Genomic DNA, 15,442 nt, shown 5'->3' with positions numbered 1-15,442 from the left:
ACGGTGAAACAATAATCAATGAAAAGGGTATCACAATTAAAAATAAAATTCCGTGTTTTGATGAAGTAAACTATTTGTCTATTTTACCAATCGATCTTACTATATCTGATGAGGTTGAAATTAACATAGATCCTTGTGTTCCTAATGTTTTAAAAAATAAGTTACAACAATTAGTTTTCGATTATGCGCCAGATAAACTTAAGACAACTAATGTGGAAATGAACATTTTGGTTAAAAGTCAGGAACCGATATTTCACCAGCCACGTAGATTGCCGTTTTCTGAAAAGAAGACTGTTGAAGCTCAAGTCGTTGAATGGTTAAAACAAGGAATAGTGGAGCCTAGTTCTTCCGAATATTGTAGTCCCGTTGTAATAGTTAAGAAAAAAGACGGATCTCCTCGTATTTGCATAGATTATAGAAAATTAAATAAGATAATTGTCAAAGATAGATTTCCCCTCCCATTAATTGAAGACATTTTAGATAGACTACAAGACTCGAAAATTTTCAGTACAATTGATCTTAAGAACGGATTCCTACATGTCGATAATATTTTACCAAGACTCAGGTCAGCCCAAGATAAAGATACTGGAATTAAGACTATAAAAGAACTACTTGAAATTTCGAATTATGAAGATTATTGCAATAGAAACGAAATTTTGTATAAATTTGTTGATGGCAAAGAATTGGTGGTTGTGCCAGAAAATATGCAAAACGAAATTATAAGAACAGCTCATGAGAAAGGACACTCTGGAATTAAATATACGGAAAAAGAAATCGAAGAATATTATTTCATACCCAAACTTAGACAGAAAATAGAAAACATCATAGCAAATTGTGTTCATTGCATACTGATGAATCATAAAAGAGGAAAGAAAGAGGGACTATTACATCCATTGCATAAAGAAGATATGCCTTTGAAAACTTTTCATATTGATCATCTCGGACCTTTGGAGAGCACCCATAAAAATTATAAATATGTGTTAGCGATAATAGATGCTTTTACCAAGTTTGTATGGATTTATCCCACAAAGACTACTACGTCAGCTGAAACTTTAGCCAAATTAGAAATCCAAAAAACTGTATTTGGAAATCCTTCCCAGATAATTTCAGATAGGGGTACAACATTTACCTCCAGTGAATTTGCTGATTATTGCTCGAAAGAAAATATTAAACATCATTTAATAACAACAGGTTTACCAAGAGCTAACGGACAAGTAGAGCGTATTAATCAAACCATCATATCGATTCTTTCAAAATTATCCATAGAAAATCCAGCTGAATGGTACAAGCATACAAATAAAGTTCAACAAGCGATAAATTCTACCTATCAAAGAAGCATAGACACTACTCCATTTGAATTGCTTTTTGGGACAAAAATGAACACTAATGGACTGGGAAAACTAAAGGAAATGATCGAAATTGAATTTCAGTCTCAGTTTGACACCCAAAGAGAGGAACTAAGAAAAAACGCAAAGCAACAAATTTTTAAAATTCAACAAGAAAATAAAAAGACCTATAATTTAAGAAGAAAGGAGCCAAAATCCTACGAAATTGGAAATTTGGTCGCCATCAAAAGAATCCAATTTGGACCTCATTTGAAGCTAAAACCTAAGTACCTTGGCCCTTACAAAATAACAAGAGTAAAAGGAGGAAATACCTATGATGTAGTAAAAGAAGGGAATCACGAAGGACCCAACTGCTCGACAACGTGTGCGGAGTATCTTAAATCATGGAGCGGTTGCCAAGAAGAATTTTAGCGGTTGCCAAGAAGAATTTTAGTACTTGCCAAGACAAAAAAATAAAGACTGTAATTTTTGAAGATGAAAAATTAATTGCTAAAGAATTTGATTTTTGAAGAAGACGTAAAGAAAGACGAAAGAATTTAAAGACGAAAGACGTAAGAGATGACGAAAGAATTTAAAGACGTAAAAGAAGACGAAGGAACTTAAAGACGAAAGACTTGAAAGAAGACGAAAGAATTTAAAGACGAAAGACGTAAAAGAAGACGAAAGAATTTAAAGACGAAAGACGTGAAAGTAGACGAAAGACTTTAAAGACGTAGAAGAAGTTCAAGACGAAAGACGTTAAAGAAAAAAAAAAGACGAAAGACGTTGAAGAAAAAAAAAAAGACGAAAGACATGAAAGGAAAAAAAAAGACGAAAGACGTTAAAGAAAAAAAAAAGGACGAAAGATGTTAAGGAAAAGTTGTTGAAGAAGAAACAAAAGACTTGTAAAGACAGAAGAGTGAACGTGCCTGAACCGATTGACTCTTACTCGAAAGATTTTTTTTATGAAAGATACTAACCTAAAACATTTATTTTTCAGTTATCAATTTTATTTGTCAGTCCGTTCTGCTTTTTCTTTTTTATTCTTTTTAGAGTCGCTGGAGGATCAGCCGAAATGCAGGACGGCCGATTCTGTAGTGCCAGTTCCTATCTGTAGTGCCAGTTCCAATCTATAGTACCAGTTCCTGTGCTGTAAGCTGATCTAGCTAGAGATTCAACCAGATTATGACAGATTATGTAAGCTGCAAGTTAGACCCCGTGCGAATTTCCCAAAGACACGAGAGACACGGGAGCGCGTGATGGAACTAACAAAAAAGGAGACGCTGATGAATTCCAGAAAGGGGCAGCAATGACGATTTTCTTTTAACTTCACGATGACGAACTCATTTATTTTGTGTTATTCCTGTGTTTGTTTATCGTCCATCTTTATGTAAATTTAGCGTTTAATATATGTTTTGTTAAAGTACAGTGCCTCTTATTTTCAAAGACGACCACTCATGCCGTCCCCACACATATATATATATATATACATATATATATATATATATATATATATATATATATATATATATATATATATATATATATATATATATATATATATATATATATATATATATATATATATATATATATATATATATATATATATATATATATATATATATATATATATATATATATATTGAACATATTTATCTAATTAATTGATTAAATTATACGCATAAAACCTTTTCTGCACATGTGAATATTCTTTCGATTTTAACAATTACAAGTTACATTTAAATATTTTTACTTTTTCGAACATTTATTTAAATTTAGTAATTACTTTAAATTTTTTCTTTACTTTTCGACGAAAACAGATTTTTATGGTGAAAAAATCAATTAAATAAAGATGTAATTGTGAAAATGTAATGATAATCACATTTCACTTAAATCAACATGGGAAATATTTTAACTTATGATTTAATTAAAATCTTAAATAAAATAACGCAGTAAAGAGAATATGCAATTTAAGATAAAATTTGGAATGTATTGGTGTGTCTCGAAGGTGATGCTTATCTGATTAAAAATTTAAGATTTAAAAGAAATAAATTTTATTACGCATTTGCTAACTCTTATTTCAAGATTTATATTTACGATCAATCCTAACGAATGATTTCTCCCAATAGACTTTCCATAGTGGAAAAGAACAGTGTTTTTGAAATAAAAATGATTTTTTTAAAATTCTAGTGTAAATAATGTATACGATTTACATTTCAAATTTTCACTTGGTGAATAATTCCTCTTTTTTACTTAAACATTTGAAGTCAATTTCCAGCAGTTTTTAAAATTTTAAAATATATATTTTTTAAAATTTAATAAGTGTTTTTCGCTATTCATAACCAACTCTTTAGTTAAACAAATAATCCCATGAAACTAAAGCGGGAAGCTATTACTTAATTCGCTTCAAAAACAAGCATTTTTGGAAGAAAAAAAAAGAGTCGACGTGCTTCAAGCTTCCAAAATTTTGAAAACATGCCAAGCATGAATGAAAATTAACGAAAGTGATTTGAAATATTAAATGAAAAGAGGCCAATGAAAATTGCAAAAATAAGGTGAGAAACAAAACCAGGATAAACCTCGGTAGCCGAGAGAGAATAAAAATAAACAAATTGTATGTCAAGATTTGATTTTTTTTTCTTTTTCAATCTCACTTGTCAAGTCACGCAAATAGGTGCCTATTTTTGAGCGCTTGAAACACGCTGACTTTTATTTCTGATCCCTTAGTTGTTTTAAAAATGATACGAGAAAACTCAAAATTTCAAACTGCATTTGTTTGACTACATTTTGATCACAAAGGATCACCTATTAGTTTTTTTCACCACTCTTATTTTGGATATTATCCTAAAAATTAAATTTGGGAGCTAACTAAGCACTTTAAAGATAAAAATTCGATTTTTATCGTTTATTCGTTTGGACACTTTTTTGCCCCAAATTACCACCTTTTAAATTTTTCGACAATCCTTATTTTAATCTATTTTTTAAAAAAGTTTGAAAGCAATGTGAAATTTTACCTCGGAAATGAGGAGAATCCAAAATTTCAACAAACATTCCTTAGATGATTTTTTCACCCCAAATGACCACTTTTCAGATTTTCTCAACCACCCGTATATTAGATCATTTGATTTATCTTTGTTTCTATGAATTCTTTTTGCTAACAAATTTATAATAATAAACGTCATAGGTCGTACTTATTTTAACAGATTTATCTTCTCTATTCTAATTATGTATGAATATAAAGATTTTCGATAAAATGACGCACTCTAGTGTTTTCTTCTTAGTTATATTCATTTTATCATTGTCCTCGAAATAAAAAGCATTACTTTTTTATTCGAATCCATTATATTTTACGCTTTTTTATTTGCTTTTTTTGTGTTAATTACATTGTCTTTTTTACACGTTTTTTTGTTTCTGCACGGAAAGGAGTTCTGGTCAAATTATCGTACTCTATGATAATGATATTTCTGGCTAAAAAAACAACCATAATTCTGGTAATAAAACCAAACTATATGGTATTTAAACCATTCTTTTGGTAATTATTCCTTTTATGTTCATATGTAAAGTTTTACCAGAATTTCTGATTTTCAAATTTATGGTTCTTATTACCATACATTTAGTGTTAAGTTAAAAAAAATGAGACGTAAATGTCACGGAATAAATGGTTTCTTATAGCATTATCCAAGGTATTATAGGAAAATTACCGAATTTGATAGCATATTATAAAGCTATTTTTTATTCTTAATTTGACCAACATATCTAGGAATAAGCAAACGGCTTCGCAAAAAAATTACTGATTTTTTGGCTCTTCCATAAAATCAGAAACACAGTAAATCTTTTCATGTTTCCTATCTGGTAGTTTAGGCCACACTTTTATTCTTTGTTAGACGTTTTTTAATAAAAAAACATCTATTCCATATTTTATTAAAGTAATATTTCGTTTTCTATGGGCGGTTTTTGTTTTTCTGTTGTATACACATGCTGACTGAACATAACTGTAAGAAAAATATCTGTTCGTAGCATACTGTCATATCACTCTAAAATAGTTATTTTTTCTTTCTTTTAATTTTTGAAATATGCTTAGTCAAAAAAATATTTTTGTCAATTTTGTAATAATGAGGTATGAAATAATGAGGATTAGAATTATCTGTTTTGTTTTGAGCACGTTTGTGAATTTTTTTAATGTTTATAAAGAAATATTTCTTGAACCTAATTTATTTTTAAACGCTCCGTTTTCTATATCCGTATTCGTATCTTTATCTGTTTCTGTATGTCCTTATCTCTTTCTCATGCTTGCGCCATCAACTTCACTTTCTTCATCATCGAAGAAACATTTTCTAAGCACTTAGAATTTTCATTCTATAATTATGGTAAAACAACTGGTAGCATTCTGTTACGACAACTGGATGATTCTTTGCAAACATGACAATTCGGAATAAAAAATTCATTCAAATTTAAAGTCTTCAAAATGATCTAAATTTTTTTTGTATATTTAATTAGTTACGCTTATTAATATATTACAGACAGCAGTGTAGTTCATTGCTCCAGAAAAAAATATAATAGAAATTCACCAAATTTTGAATTAGCCCGGAAAATGCCACATTAGCCTAGAAGTTAAAGAAAAAAGCAGTCCTTTTAAGCTAATAGTAAGTAACTCAACTTAAGCTTTTGCGTCAGATGGACCATCAATTGTTTAAATTAACTCTTTTATCCACTGTAGAAAGAATCAAAAATGCTTTTGTTGCTGATATGTACAGAATAAAATTGCTAATAATAATAAACCATTAAATAAAAAAAATAACTTTAATTACATTCAAGCGTATTACAATCTTACATAAGCTTGGTATTATGGTAATATTTGTTTTCTCGCCTTACATTAAACTGTTTAAAAAAAATTCTGGTAACTGTTTCAATGTCCTGGCATTCATAAGCCAGGAAAATGACTGCCAGGATAATGACAATTTGCCATTATGTAGCATTTAACTTCACTTTAATTTAACATTTTGGCCTAAGATGTTTCATTCCATGGCAAACATTAGGATTTCTTGAAATAACTCAGGTAAATCTAAGTCGTTTATGTTATTAATGATTTCAAGAAGACAGGAAAATGACAACATAAAAACCTACTCTGAAAATTTTTTGAAATAGGTTTTGAACCAGAAAGTTGCTTCTTTATTCATGCAATAAGACATGTTCAGATAGGATGGTATTCTAATCAATCTATTAACATAAGCTATTGATTGCTGGTGCTATCTATTTTGGTTATAAATCACTAAATAAAAGTAGCCAGAAAAATAACAGATTTTCTTATGACAAACAAATTATTGACAGAAAAAATTATTTTCAATAAAGTTTTCGTAAATAATACCCTCACCATATATTCTAGAAGTGCTTACAACGGTTGAATAAAAAAATTAGATATTAGGAAATAAATGGGAAGTTTTGAAGCTGGTTATTATTGGAAATATTGTTTGTGACATAACAGGAAAATGGTATTTTTAAATTTAATAAAATTTTTTTGAAATACAAAACAATCAATGATAGTACCAGATCATTTTAAAATACTAACAGCAAAGCTATTTATTAAAATTTTAAAAAAAGTTGTTTTAGTAGTATAGTATTAGGTCTTGGAGCAGGAGACTGCAAATTCTCATATTTCGTGAGAATCACCCATCTAACCGCAAAGTTTACGGTAAAGAAAATTTTTTACCTTAACGATTTCGAAACCATTTACAACTAGTATTATTATACAACTATGATTTCTTTTTTACCCATTTGCAACTAGCATGGTTTCAAAAGCGTAAATAATAAATATAGAGCTGAACGTTTCTTCAGGTAAAGGACATTTGAGAATGCAGGGCACTAGAAACTCCCCATGTGTTGAAGGGAGAGGAGGAAATATTGTGCTGTCAACCCTGGGACTAACCCCAGTTCTGTCGATCATAAGGTAGACTTAGTTAGTGCGATAAGATTCTGGTTATTTAATAGTATTGGGTAAAACCAGTTAATAAACGTTTTTTTCTCATAGTTAAAAGTTTAATTATTATATTATTCATGGTTATTTAACTTTGTTTGAATATGGTAAAATTACAAATCTATAAGCTTTTATTAATCATTTTTATCTCGAAATTTAAAGTGTATTTAAAATGATTTTATTCTATCAATTAACATGTTAATTTTTCTTTGATTTTCTACATTTTTCCAGTTTCTAGTCTGGTGAAATGCAAGATTTTCAAACATCAGTTGACTGTAATGAAGTTAAATCAGTGTAACAATGAGTAAAATTGTAACAATTAGCAATGTGTTATATTTTTAAAGGTAAATTAAACCTATAACTCCAGACTTAATACAAATATACTATTTTATTCAGTTCTGTCATAAATATAACTTACTTTCCTCCTTGCAATTTAATATTTCAATAAATTGTTGAAATTCAGTTGTTAAGTAACGATTTCTGACAACAGGTGAATATCAATATACATTTCATGTTCATGAACTTAACTGACTTGGAATCCAACTGCATTCTACTTAAGGCAGAGGACAAAGAAATCTTATTTTGGCTTGAATCCACTGGGGAAAGCGCCAGTTTCTATCCATTGCCAAAAGGGAAGAAAAAAAAATAATATTTGAAAACAAACATCTCGAACAAACCGAAGAACAGCCGGAATATTAATAAAAAAAAAGTTTAAAAAAAGTAAAGCAAGGATGGTGATTTCGCGCGACTCTTTCGACTTTGCGCCAGAAAAGAGGCACGCAGCGAGTGCCGAGAAGTGTGACGCATGCGTACTAAGTCATTTTTGGCACTCTATGTAAAGAGTAGGAAGTAGGAAGTCTCGGAAATATCTCAGTTACTCGCAAAGGTTTGAAGTTAGACTACGTTTCTTCGTTTTTGGATCGAAAAGTTTGCGCTGAACTAACGTGTTGCTCGATTCGAAAAATGGATTTCTTTCGACGTTAATGGATTACGAATGAGTTGATTTATAACTTTTATAACTATGTAAAAACTCGTGAAAATTGAAGTACAAAATAAATCTTATGTTGTTAATAAATGATATGATACGTGTTAAATAGTGGAAAACAATTGTTTCAATTATCTTGTGCTCAGAACTTAAGAAGTGTTGGGTGGAAGACCATGATTGTCGAGAGAAAGTGAACTAATTAAATTTTTCAATCGCTGTTTTTGAAGAAAACATGCGGTTTCGCAGGAAAAAATTGTGGTACTGGATACTCCGAATTGTGACTATTTCTATAATGTTTTCAAGTGTCGTGGCATTACCAGAAGTCATTAAAATTGGTAAAAAAATTTAATATGTAATTTAACAATTATTTTGCATGATGATTGTAATAGATTTGGACAAAATGGAAGTTTAAATTATTTTATTTGAAGTTCTTTTTTTTTTAATTTCAAGGAATTTATATTGTTATTGTAGAAAAATAATTAAGTAAATAAGCACTTTCATTACTTTTCCCATCTTAGAATTCGCTCTTATTTATATGATTTTATCTTTATATAATTTTTTTTTAATTCGTGTTTGCCCATTCTTTCAAATCGTGATTTACATAAATATATGTTTATGTAGCCATTTATGTTATTAAGTTATATTATGTTATATAGTAAGCCATTATAGCAAAGTTATATATAATGCTTTGCAACACGATTTATGATAGTTCACAATGAATTATTCAGATTTTTTTAAGTAGGTAATAATTTTATTTTGCTCCTTAACATTGTAAAAAATAAGTTTAAATTATGAAAAAGTGAGAAAGAAAATAATTAGAAACTACATCATAAGAGAATATTTAGAAACTACATCATAAGAAAATAATTAGAAACTACATTTTAATCGTCAAATTAGAAACTACATCATAAGAAAATAATTAGAAACTACATTTTAATCGCAAAAATAAATTCTTCTGCAGGAATGTGCACGTTAATACTTTTACTCTAGTCATAAATGGTTCTGCAAAGACTTTGTTAATTACCGTCTGTAGCATTTTTGCACACTTTCTACTTAAGAGATTTTTGAGTTCCATATCCGTAAAAAATCTTAACTATATTAAAAATATTAACAAATAAGTTTGATTATGTGGGATATTCGTTGATTCATTTGAAATGAATTCCAAATGAATTTAGATGTTTAAATGTAGTATTGATCTAAGCTCATTTTCTTAAATTTTATTCCTTATTTCAAGCAACGATTTGTCCTATTTTTTATACCCCATGTTACAAGTATTTTCATATTTCTGTAAACTTGTTTACAATGTACTTATTTGCATAATACATCAAGAAAATATCGATTTCAATGAAATAAATTCTCAAATATATTTAAGTAAGATGCAGCAAAAGTTAAAAGACACTGTAACAAATTCTGTATCAAATTACTGCAAAAAATATTTGACTAAGGGCTCCCATACTTTTTAATGTAAAATCTATTTTTACCGGAACATGTTACGGAACAAAAGATGCTTAAATTTTGCAGTAATAATTACAGTAAAAACACTGAATCACTCTAATTAAATAAATATTATTCCATAAACTAAAGTGTGCAATATTTTACAGTAAAAATGAGTTTTACTGTGAAATAAATTTTACGGAAGATGCGCACAAAGTGCCGGTACTTAATACCATAATTTGATCTGAAATTTTTTACAGTGCATTAGCTTAAAGAGATTTTAGCTTTTATGGCTTCTAGAATTCAAAATATGTATTTATTATATTTATTATCCATAATCTAGTTGTATTTAGACAATTGCATGTTGATCTCATTCGTTTTTTTTGTTTAATATAAAGACGAAATTAATGAATTTAATTTAAAATTAAAATCAATAACATTATTCTTAACTTTTGCATTTAAATTATTAAAACTTATTTCCAAATTTAGAGTATCTTCCACGACCATAATTACTCAATTTAATGAAACTTTTAAAATAACATTTAAAAAAATTTAGACGAATTTCAGGACGAAGTCTTGCATACATCAGTTACTTTTTATGTGTTAATGTGTTTTTGTTTGCTTGCTTGAAAAAAATGACGTTGTTTTGTAAATAGTAAAAACAATAACGTTTATAATTTAAAAATTAGATGTTTTTTTAGAATACGTTTTACAAGGACAATATACGCGTCTTGAATCTTAATAATTTTGTCTCTCTTCTTGACTAAACACATTTACTAGGAAATTGAATATACATTCTATATCTAAAACTTCGAATGCAATCTTCATTTACTGAAACAGATGAAAACAAAATTTTAAGAAAAAACCGTTAGATGAAATATAATAACTTTCAAGGGGGCAATTAATTCAGCTTTTAATATTAATTAACAAATATATAGTTTTAATTATCAGAATATTTGTTGTAATCATTTTATGGCAAAATACAGAATAATGTGGCATGAAAGTGCGTATATAATATTTTCAAAATAAAATTCCTTTGAAAGTTTGCACATTTTTAAAAGAAATAATAATAATAATCTCAACGGTTTTAACTTCATCGCTGAAAAAAAATCCGGGTCAAATTCCAGAGTAGCCGAAACTATAGAGAATCTATAGAATCCACTTTACCACAATAGGCAGAATTAGGTAGAATCCACAATAGGTACAAAATCAGTAGAATCCGCTATCACCGCAAAGTATTATACCATAATTTTTACAGTAATGTTCATTTAATTAGAGTTAGTCATGGATTTTGTGGTAATTATTGCTGTAAATTTTTACAGTAATGTTTAATTAGAGTTAGTCTGGGATTTTGTGATAATTATTACTGTAAAAATTACGATTTTTCATTTTTTTTTCTTTCGTAGCATGTTCCAAATAAAAATGAACTTACGAATGAATCCAGTAAAAATGGTTTGAATCCGGAATTTTTTACAGTGTTTTGTTGTGAAATAATTATATAACTTTTTGCTGTATTGCAGAGTTATTTTTTTTTTAAATCTTGGATAAATATTTATCTTGAACATGTATTGGGGTCTAAAAATGTTTACATGACGGTGGAAAATTTTAAACTTTTAATCCTTAAAATTTGTGCACCTAGATTTTAAAAATTTAATATTAAGATTTCAGCGTATTTTTCACAATTTATTAAAATTAGCTTTTTAAAAAAATGCTGTAAAGCATGTCACTGTTAGTTAAATATCAATTTAAAATAAAATTTCCCCCATTTACATTTTAACAAATTTCAGATCGAAATACGATATAACGTTATGGCACTATCGGTGTATCATCCGTAAGAATTATTTTACTGAAAATCCGTAATTTTTTATAAATGTTTAATAATTCAGAATGATAAAATGATTTTAAGGTAATTATTACTCTAAGGCTAATATTAATGTAATGGTTTTAAGGTAATTATTGCTTTTTAGTTCCATAACATATTCCTGTAAAAACGGTAAACAGTACAGGAATCTGAAGCACTGATACTTCTCATCGTAACTTGATCCGGAATTTTTTTACAGTGCTTTGTGTTGAAATAAATTTTTGCTGTATTACTTACATAGTTACTTCGTTAATATTTTTGACAATTTTTTGAGAAATATTTGTTTTGGGTGCTAAAAAATGAAGACATGTCATCAGAAGATACCTATTCCTTAAATTTGTACTCTTGAATTTTGTATTTTACATGTTAAAATGTTAGAGGATTTTTGAAAATGTATTGAAATTAGCTGAAAAAATAAGTTGAAAAAATTATAATTTATGTTTCAATTGAAAATTAAATTATTTCCAAAATGTAAGAACCACACATTTGTTGTTGTAACAGTCGTATAATTTTTGTCACTTGCGCAATAATACAATAATAATTACTTTTAAGCGATTCTAACTAGATTGATAAAAGTAAATAATAAAAGCCTTATTTTGCTGTAAATTATCCTATTCCACTTGAGCCATTAAAGCGTTTCAAAGAATTCTTTCAAAACAAAAGTACATTTCTCAATGATCTATTTTTTTCAATACTTGTGAAACATGAAATGTTTATTGGTTTTCTTTCTTTGTGTATTTTGCTAAGCTTTTAAATTTGCTCTTTCAGTTAGGCTGGTGAATTTTATTTTTTTAAGTCAAGCTGTTAAATTTATTTTTCTTTCTGTCAAGTTAATGAATATAATTTTTTTTTATTTGAGCTCCGGAATTTGCTTTCCTTTTAGTTAATGGTTATAATACATCCAAATTTTTCTCTTAGATTAAACACATTTAGTATTTGATTTCTTTTGTGTTTTATTCACATGCAATAAAGCTATACTAACAATGGTATACTATACAAATTATAATTATAGAATTTATTTACTAAGACACGTGTATACTTAAAACAAAAATTCGATTTAATCATCGTTTTCTTTATTTAATTCGTATATTCAAATTTTAAAATATAGGAAAAGAATATATATATATATATATATATATATATATATATATATATATATATATATATATATATATATATATATATATATATATATATATATATATATATATATATATATATATATATATAAATAAATAAATACATCTTTCAGTTTTGAAATTTTTATTGTTGACGAAAGAGTAACTTGTAAGTTATGTGTTTGTTTCCTTTCTTCGGTTTAACAATTTCCGAATGCAACTGCTTATTTTTTAACCAAATTTATTTATGTGAGTACTCTGTTCAAATTTATTATTTTTTTAACTTAGTATTAAACTAAAATACATTAAATTAGACTGTGGAACAAATTCTTTTGTTGTATTTACACAAATACGACAATAATTTTTGTCCCTAAAGCTACAGATTAGTTATAAAAAGGACATATTTTGTCTAATTTTTGCTGAAATGTACTAGATTCAAAACGTTATAAATAACAGACGGCAGTGTGAAGGTTGCGACGAAATTCTATGGGAGTTAGGGCACATCATTAGAATTAAAATTGCATTGGAACCCATGTCCGGAAATGCCATCGCATGCGCCTAAGAGCGCTTCCCTATTATGACATGTTCAGTTACAGATAAGATACAGTTCATGATAGGGAAGCACCCATAACAGAGTATGGAATCCTATTATCCTGTTGATTAATTCTGATAATCCTGATGATTAGTCTTAACAACCTCTAGAAAATGCTCGCAACAATTGCCCAACCCCTTGTTATGTATTACGATATTAACATTTCAAGAAAAAAAAAGACTTAAAAATGCCATTAAAAATAATTAAATATTTTAATTAATTAATTTCCAAATTAAATATTTTAATTAAATAATTTCCAAATTAAATATTTTAATAACTAAATATTTAATAATTAAATATTTCAATAATTAAATATTTTCGCAGTTAAATATTTTAACAATCAAATATTTTAATATTTAGAATATTTAGTTTTTTAAAAAAAAATGTATCTTGGAGTGAATAGAATCTACGAAATAATCTAAGATCTGTTAAGAAAATCTCATGCAAAAAAAAAAAAAATGTTCCCTAATGTTAATCTATATCACTCAAAACTAAAAAATAAGAAATCACAATGTTAGTGCTGAAATGTATTATAAACGATATCTTTTGCATATTTAGTATTAAGCAATAAAAGCAGTAAATTATCAGTCATCGATTAAAGTATAAACAGGATTTTAAAGGCATCCTTTTTTGGAAATATGAACATGAAAACATATGCGTTACTACTTTTTTTAAAAATCGCGATCATAATAATTCTACTATTAAAATAAGATAAATTGATTTATTTTTTAACAAAATTTTAAATATTTTACAAGCTTGATATAGTTTTGTATTGATTTTTAAAACTGATATTTATTTTAATACGATACGACATAATTTTAAACTTTTATTTTTATTGTTAATCTGCGACACTGGAAACACTGTAGCGTTAAAAGTTACATTCATTCTTTACATTTACCATTCCATACTAACAAAGTGATCATTTCCTCGTATTCATGAATTCAGTCAAAATTCAGACTTTTGTGTCCCAAAGAGAAAGTTAATAGATAATTTCACAGCACATGAATAATACACAATACATAACTACTACCTTCTTGTGAAGTGGAATAAACTCTTGGGAATACTTGTGAGATTAGAAACCACGAGTAGTATTCAGAATTACTGGATGTAAATTGTACGGGCTCAACGTTTTCTTACTGATTTTGACGAATGCAGAATGAGCCGATAGTTTCAAATTTAATTTAAAACTTAACGTAAAAGATTTAATTCATTTAAGAAGTTCTTTATTGTGTTTTCATACCAATGTTCTTTGTATGTAGTTTGTATGAGAGTTATTAATTTCTTTTTGTTTTTCATTTTAAAATTAAATATTAATTTAATAACCTAAATTTCAATTTAGTTAAAATTTAATTAATTTACTTTATTTTAATATTACATATTTATATGGGGATGGTGATTAAAACATTATATAAAAGTTTCTATGTTAATTTAAGTATTACTTTTAGTTATTTCTTTATAAATTAAATTAAATATTTAAATTAGTGAATTTTCAATTATTTACTTAACAATTTACTAATTAGTAATATAATTACGTATCCATATACGTTCCCCATTAACACTCGTATTTAGTTTTTAAATAACAATTTCAGAATGATCTGTTATGTAAACGTAACAAGAAGTGGATGGGATCATTTATTCAAATTTTAAGTCAATTACGCTGTTGAATATTTCGGAACAAATTATGGTAAAAAGTACCGGCGTTCAGGGTGCTAGTAATTTTATGTTACAATCATAGTGCAGGTGAATAATAAATCATAATCATAATACTAGGACATAATACAGAATAAAATATAGGATGTACTGTAACTTTTACAGTAATAATTACTGTAAGTACAGTAATAATTACTGTAAGTACAGTAATAATTACTGTAAGTACAGTAATAATTACTGTTAGTACAGTAATTACTGTAAAATCACTTAACAACTCTTATTAAATGAATATTACTTCTTAATGAATGAATACTACTATGTTCGGTATAAAACTTTTACGGTAAAATGGATTTTAAGAATGAGGCACTCCGGTTTATGCACCCAAAACACAGTTAGTTTATACCGTAATTTGATTGGGAATTTTTTACAGTGAAGAATATACATTAATTTATGTCAATTTAATCTATTTTTAATGGAAAATGTATAGCGACGCTTAACTTATA

At 27.3% G+C, this 15,442-nt stretch overlaps 1 protein-coding gene across 1 annotated transcript in view; it reads left to right on the top strand.

The window, feature by feature from the left end:
- Nucleotides 1–7,978: 7,978 nt before the first annotated feature.
- The window catches only part of LOC107446820 (glutamate receptor ionotropic, kainate 2), a 144,985-nt gene continuing 137,521 nt past the window's right edge, over nucleotides 7,979–15,442 (top strand). Inside the window, exon 1 of the mRNA XM_021144471.4 lies at nucleotides 7,979–8,619. Coding sequence (XP_021000130.3) covers nucleotides 8,517–8,619 — 103 coding nt within the window. The 5' untranslated portion in view covers nucleotides 7,979–8,516. The remainder of the gene's footprint in view (nucleotides 8,620–15,442) is intronic.

The sequence above is a fragment of the Parasteatoda tepidariorum genome, chromosome 7 (assembly GCF_982258835.1).
Source record: "Parasteatoda tepidariorum strain Cologne lab strain chromosome 7, Ptep-v5.0, whole genome shotgun sequence".
Classification (NCBI taxonomy): domain Eukaryota; kingdom Metazoa; phylum Arthropoda; class Arachnida; order Araneae; family Theridiidae; genus Parasteatoda; species Parasteatoda tepidariorum.
This window is presented reverse-complemented; position numbering and strand designations above follow the sequence as displayed.